This window comes from Clupea harengus, chromosome 4 (assembly GCF_900700415.2).
Source record: "Clupea harengus chromosome 4, Ch_v2.0.2, whole genome shotgun sequence".
In the NCBI taxonomy this organism is placed as follows: domain Eukaryota; kingdom Metazoa; phylum Chordata; class Actinopteri; order Clupeiformes; family Clupeidae; genus Clupea; species Clupea harengus.
In genome coordinates, this window is record NC_045155.1 from 2,538,878 (window position 1) to 2,545,692 (window position 6,815).

The window sequence follows — 6,815 nt, forward strand, 5'->3', positions numbered from 1 at the left end:
GTTCCGGGAAGTTCACACCAAAGACCATTAAAGTTGTCGGCCGGCCGGTTAGAATCCAGCCACTCGCTTTTACAGTCCAGGGTTCCCCTGCGCCCCTTCTCCTGCCGTCGAGCACCTGGCTCAGGTCAGGGCAAGGGTGGCCCTGCCGAAGTCGTGAGGTCTTGTCTTTGGTGCAGAGGCCCCACCCTGGGTTATTTCCATCATAAAAAACTAGTGCGATGCTAATTATGTGCTGCCATGTTACAGCCCGCCTTGTCATGTTCCCTTAGATCTGTTTCTGTTGGCTCGTGTTTTTATGTGAACTGATCCACCGGGCCTGTACACGCCACTTCAGTGTAACATCTTATTCAGCCTGTTTTGTTTTGCCCTCACAATGCTAAACCTATTCAATATGTCTTCATCCAGAAATGATAGGGTTGATGAAGGCTGTCCGTGTGTTCACCTCCCTCAGCATGCATTCTGCTGATTCATTATCGTTCTGCATATTGAGTGGAGCACTGGTAAGCAACACACTACCACTTCACCACCAGATGGAGACAAATCCTTTGAAAAACAGTAAGAATCATGTTACTGGCTATATTTGACCTTCTCTGTAATCCAATTTACACCGTAGGTAGGCTATTGCAAGGCTAGTCTATAACACACACTATCAGATCAATATCATTATCAATCACTAGCCCAGCATAGGCCTATAACATTACAACTAACATTTCACTCAGGTTTTCGTCAACGTATGAACCTCAATGCACTTAAAAACATTTTCATTAAAGTATAGCCTGTATGGCTATTTGTTGTAGGTAGAGTAGCCTAATACTTTTTACTAACTTCCCGCCCCTGAGTGGCATACCCTAATTAATCAGCTGGTAGAGTAGCGTTGTCTATAAATGTCATGGCGTTTCCCTAAGCTTTACATACACCCAGTTAAGACATGGACAATTTCCAGCTGATGTTGACTCGATTTAAAGCTTTTGAGCAAATGTACAGTTACGAAAAACGGTTACAGACTTTCTCCGATTGGCCATTCCGAGAGGATTGTTTGTGCACACCCGAACAGGTGAGCATACTTTGAGTGGTATGCGACCAGTCATGCTGGGAAAAAAAGTTTGTTGTTATCCATGTGTAAGGGTATTCAGCGGGTAAAGTGCTGTGTAGTGAGAACCTAATTCCCCGACATCTTAACATAGCTTTTAATCTCCTTGTTAGCACGCCCGCCTCCCATGTCCGAGGTTGCAAATTCGAGGCCGGTGTAAGACTGCTTGTCTACACACGTGTGACGAACTTTATAGGCCTACATGACCCTGTAATATTTTGGAAATTCTCTCTAGATAGCATCGTGATTTATGTGAGCAGGTGTCGGATTCTGTTTTTGTCGAGCGTCTCGACCTGTTCCTCGACTCCACCCCACTTTCCAAAGATTAATTGCGTGTTGACAGCACTCTAAAGTAGGCCTATCGCACGCTGTATATTTAATTACTAACAGCGTTAAAGTTGGCATACGCGTCAAGATATAAGTCGAACTATATGTAGCAGGTCCTTAAGTCTTCTACAAATTATTATAGTTGCAAGGCAATTTTATTTATATAGCACAATTCATACACCGTGGTCATTCAATGTGCTTCAAAAAAGTTGCAAGTGAACCTTTTTAGAATGTGAAAGTATACCTATCTTTTCAGATGGCCAAGGCTGGATTTGTCCACTGTCCGAGTGAAAACGAGCCGGATGTAGCCTGCTGCTTCTTCTGCCTGAGAGAGCTGGAGGGATGGGAGCCACAGGATGACCCCTGGTATAGTAACATTGTCCTCCAATCTCTAGATAAGCGAGAAGGCCTAGTTCAGATGCCTTGTTGGGGTTCTGCATTACATGTGTTTATCTCTAAGCATTTACCATCATTGTCATTTTTTTTTGAAGGAGTCTTAGTTTGAACTGGTGCTTGCACATAGAATTTCAACAAAACATCTGTTTATTTACATCAGAGTTCCCCAAGTGGACTTTCTGTAAACTGATCAAATCTATAATTTGTTAGTATTGTGTGGGGGCAGGCTGTTTCATCTCATCATTTACACCATACAGTGTTTATTGGGCTCTATGACTACACTTGACCGGGTGTGTGTGTGTGTGTGTGTGTGTGTGTGTGTGTGCAGGGCTGAGCACATCAAGCGCACTCCTAACTGCCCCTTCCTGCTGATGAAGAAGGACTACGGTGAAATGACCCTGGTTGACCATCTGCATCTAAGTAGCGAGCGGCTCAACCTTTTCCTAGTAAGTCCTCTATGATGAGTCCTTACCGGGGTCTGGACGGGCTCAACTGATAGATCTTAAGCTGGGCAGAATTGTTCAAGCTCATCCAGCATTGGTGCACAGCTGTTTTTCAGGTCCCTAGAAAGGCTCCATTGGGTTCAGGTCTACAGACCTGCCAACACTCCTGATTTTTGCGGTAGTCTACCCATTTTTTTTTTATTCTGCCTGCCTCCCGCTGTTCTCCCATTTGGTAATTTCTCCCGTTAATCTCCCGATTTCATAGTGATTCAAATCTGCTTGCTGCTGAAAATGGATGAAACAGCTCCCAAGAAATATGCTTCCAGTTTCAGTCCACATGAGAGATGCGAGACCTTCCTCTTTTTAAACCACTAGTCACATCAGCAAACAACATGCGTTTTGTAAGATAGGTCGGGCTGACTATAGCGTAGTAGAGCATGGTGGCGAAACGTCACACTCGCACATCTACCCCTCGTTCATGTTTGCACTTCATATCGTTTGTGATCTAAAATATTAGCTGTTGACTTTTAGATCACTTTTGAAATGTGATTTACTATGAATTTAAGGCCAAATTATTTTATGTTCACGTCCTTTTCATCCTCCTTCCATCCTATGTATTCTATTGAACCGGGGTGAAAGCCACTTGCTTAATGCAGATAACCTGGAAAATCTCCCTCTTTTTCAAAGCTTAATGTTGACTGGTATGGGTCTGGGCTCTAGCTAGGCCACTCTAGGACTTTCACAGTTTCCCCAAAACCGCTCCTTTGTTGTTATTGCAGGATGCTTTGGGTCGTTCTCTTGTAGAGATGTAAAACCTTTGCCCCAGCCTAAGTTCCTGTCCCTTTTTGGTGAGAAATGAATTGGACCCATTTTAAGATGAGTGAAACATGTTAGACAATGTGGCAAACCTTTCTGTATTGCAATGCGCAAGTTAATGAACCGGAAGAGTTTGAGCAGCACGTTTTCCGTTGTGCTATCAGGTCTGATGTTTGCCTTCCAAGTTACAGTAAGCAGCCTTGTTTTTTTTTTCTGTTTTGCCTCGGTCTTCCCACAGGCAAAGATGATGCACGTGAGGATGGCTCACTTCAGTGACAATGTGGACACAACAAAGAAAAGCGTTCAGAAAATGTCCTTTTAATGTTCATATTGACCTGTGTTTTGTCGTGTGTCTGTGTGTGTGAATATTTGCATAAATAAAAAAAGTTACAATTTTTTTTTTTTTAATAAACGTCTCTTGTGGTTGTTGATGGACCATCACATACCTGATGTGGTTTTGGCAGCGTTCTCCTTGACTATTTTAGTGCAGTTAAACACTAGGGGGTGGTGTTGAGTCAGTTATATCTCCATATGAAAGTGACGTGTAGTGTGTCAACGTGGGCCCGTCGCAACTGCAGGCTTCTGTGCATCTTCAGCATCTCTGTAACCCAAGTGTAGAGAAGTCAGCATGTTTATCCCATAGTTCTGCCTAACCTGCCTCCCCATGTTTTGGGGAATCCTCCCCCCCCCCCCTCCTCCTCTACAAAACTTGACCCTGGCCAGATGGTCTGAAGCCCCTCCCTCTCAATCCCAACTGTTGCCTTAGTAACATCTGTCACTCCTCTAGTCGCAAGCACCGTCAGAGATGGGGAGGAACTGGAAGGCAGGACTCTGGTGGCAGAGATACAGCCAGGGGCTGGAAAGAGTGGGACAAGGGGAATGTGACCGGCTCTAGTTATGAGCGAGGTTAAGATGGAGATGAAGGGAGTGCTCCGGCCCTAGTTGGTATATTGGCAATGTGGCAAAAGATGTTTTTTCACGGAAAGATATTTCTTGCACTAAAATTGCACGCTTTATTTTTTTTTTTTTTCTTTAGATTTGGATCAACATAAGATGGCCTTAGTTCTCTATGAGAAATGGTTTTCTGTGTGTGTGTGTGTGTGTGTGTGCGAGAGAGCGATGGGGGTAGGGTGAGGATTAGCGATCCTATCCCTTCTCCCCCCCCCTTCCTCTGTCCTGGATTAATGTCTAATGCAACACTCTGGACACTGAGCCCTGATCAGCTGCTTAATTCTCCTTTATCCCCCTGTTACAGAGCAAATAGAAAAAGAAGACATTTTCTCGACAAAAAAAACAAACATTTAGATGATGTAACATCTAAGGGTTGGAGTGGAAGAGTTCATGGGACTGGTTTGTTTTAGTCATAATGCATAGCAATGTGTTTAAGACTATTTTAGAAATCAGTGAAACACATCTTTTTATTTGTTATATTTCTACTCTTTTGTTGTTAAAGTCTCAAATCAGCAACTGGTGTTTTCGTCAGGAATCACCGATATCTGCTCATGAAAATGTAAGCCTACATTTAAATGCACGATGTCACTGTCCCTAGGGCAAACGGTTGGAACGTTGCCGTCGTCTATGCCTGGTGTGCACCGGCGGTCCACCACGCTCCCATCTACCTCTTTTGCGTAGCGGCCCTCTAGTTGTGGCAGATGGAAAAAACGGACAGATGTTCACCAACAGAAAACTTTACAACCTGAGCCTCCCCATTAGACCCCATCTGTTGCTCTGGCGCCCCGGCCCTCCCTCTGCTCGCTCGCTCCCAGGCGTGCTCCCAGGCCCCCAAGCCTACCTCTCGCCTCTCCCCAGAGACGCCTCCTCCGCCTCCTCCGCCTCAGCCTCCCCTCTCTCCCACAGCTCCCCACCCTTCCACCCGTCCTCATCCACTTACTACACACTGGTGTCTTCAGCGTGGAGTGTTGGTGAGTGCCTCACAGCGGGTGGTCATATATAAAAAAAAAAAAAAAGCCTCATCTTGTGATGGGAGATCTTTTCTTCCAGAGAGGACCATGGTACCCTCTCATCCAGAGGCCCTATACACAGGACATGTCTGAAGTTTGTCATTCAAAAATGGAAGATGTGTAATGTGAATAGAGCATTTCAGGGGAAAGTTGATAACTGTACACTGATCTAGACTCTCACTAGACTGGCACTGGTCATCCACAATGGGTTGGCACAGTTGAGGGTTTCCAGTCTAACCAGGCTGTTTGTGACGGTCGTGGTGCGACCGCACAGGAACTGCACACTTCTGCACCATATTTGCGACCACTAGCGCACCCAACAGACATGGTTTGCACACACACGCACACACAAACACTCATACCGCTGATTATAATTGGATCCTACCTCGTTGAATCTGCTAATTGCCTAGACTGGCAGAGGGGACCTTAAAAATGGTGTGGGCCAGACCACGTGAATATGGTGGTTATTTTACATACCTGTGAAACCTGATAATGTATAACATAGTTATTTCTTTGTGTAAGGATACGAAAGAAATGCTATGTTTGTCTCAGGGTCTGTTTCGTCATTGTGTATTGGTTGGTTTTTGTGTCTACCCTTTGTTTTAGAAATGGTGCTGGCCTCCCATTTATGTTCATTGTTCTGTCTAGGGTTTTTGTCTTGGTCAGGTATGTGCATATATGTTGACCCTTTTGACTGCTGTTTGTTGACCTCTATTTTAGAAGAGGCTTAGCAGGTATTTTTTAATCAGAGATTGGTACTGCTGATTGTTGTCCACTACCCAATTTAGAGGCATAGCAGGTTACATTCCTGGAGACTGCTGATTTTTGTCCTCTACTGAATTAGAGGCTGAGCAGGACTCCAGGATATTGGAAGAGTTAATAAAACTTATATTTTTGAACCCTCACTCTGCCTGAGCTTTTTGGGCCAAACCCACAAATTTGACGGCAACCGAGGCTCGGTCCGTCACACTGTTGCGTTTCTGATTATTTCCGAGGATATTTACAGATATAAAGTCCTCGCGTATGTAGTATGTAGTATGTTCCTGCCTGACCGGACCTAAACCTGCACTCCCATCAGCCCTCTGTGGGTAGGCTTTGGTCACCTCTGTTCTAGACACTTCCATGACTTTCACCCACCCCCCACTCCTCTCGTAAACATGCAGGAATCAACAAGCTCATTCAAGCCTCGCTCTCGAGTGCCCCCCCCCCCCCCCCCCTCCCTTCAAATGCAACATATTTATGCATCGCTGTCCGCTCTTGCCCCTTTGTGTCCCGTTTCACTTCCTCCATAACTCTTCTGTTTCATTCATTCTCTCATTCTATTTATCTAAGATGGCAGAAGGGCTTGCTGACTACTCTCATTTTTCTCTCTCACACTCAAACACACACACACACACACACACACACACTCACACACATGCACATATACTTACACATACACACCGTCAGGCCCTCCTACCTTACTTTCTTTTTGTGCCTGCTTCCAAAGGGACCCCCATCTGTTCCTGCTCTCCGGCCCATTGTGAGCCCTCAAAGCTGGGCAGGCTCCACAATGCAGTGGGCGTGTGGAGAGGGGGGGGCAGCAAGGGTAAACACGACAGCATCCAGATCCCATTAGAAGCTCTTTAACTCCCGACACCCTGGCTCCCCTCACGCCGCCGCACTCCCAGGAGGCGCGTCTCAGCCCCCTCGGCCCGCGGCCCTCGCCTCCACATTGTCACCTTCTTTTCAGGCGCGGCCCTCATTCAGAAGTCTTTAGCCTCACCTCTCTGCCATATGTCA

General features: G+C 45.7%; 1 protein-coding gene across 2 annotated transcripts; it reads left to right on the forward strand.

Moving 5' to 3' along the window:
• Positions 1–886: 886 nt before the first annotated feature.
• Positions 887–3,495, forward strand: birc5b (baculoviral IAP repeat containing 5b). Of its 2 annotated transcripts, none has more exons than XM_031565783.2 (4): positions 887–1,054; positions 1,674–1,783; positions 2,142–2,259; positions 3,036–3,243. In XM_031565783.2, the coding sequence occupies exons 1-4, from the start codon at positions 929–931 to the stop codon at positions 3,066–3,068; spliced, it is 387 nt and encodes a 128-aa protein (XP_031421643.1). In that variant the 5' UTR covers positions 887–928; the 3' UTR covers positions 3,069–3,243. The 2 variants fall into 2 exon arrangements, with proteins under 2 accessions (XP_031421643.1, XP_012679688.1); XM_012824234.3 differs by lacking the exon at positions 3,036–3,243 and adding an exon at positions 3,311–3,495 and having other exon boundaries at positions 889–1,054.
• The last annotated feature ends 3,320 nt before the right edge of the window (positions 3,496–6,815 follow it).

Bases quoted from the DNA above. Each gene is read 5' to 3' on its own strand.
- birc5b (XM_012824234.3), top strand. From the start codon at position 929: ATGGACAATTTCCAGCTGATGTTGACTCGATTTAAAGCTTTTGAGCAA. The intron at 1,784-2,141 runs GTATAGTAACAT...GTGTGTGTGCAG, and splicing joins GAGCCACAGGATGACCCCTG to GGCTGAGCACATCAAGCGCA. The intron at 2,260-3,310 runs GTAAGTCCTCTA...GTCTTCCCACAG, and splicing joins AGCGGCTCAACCTTTTCCTA to GCAAAGATGATGCACGTGAG.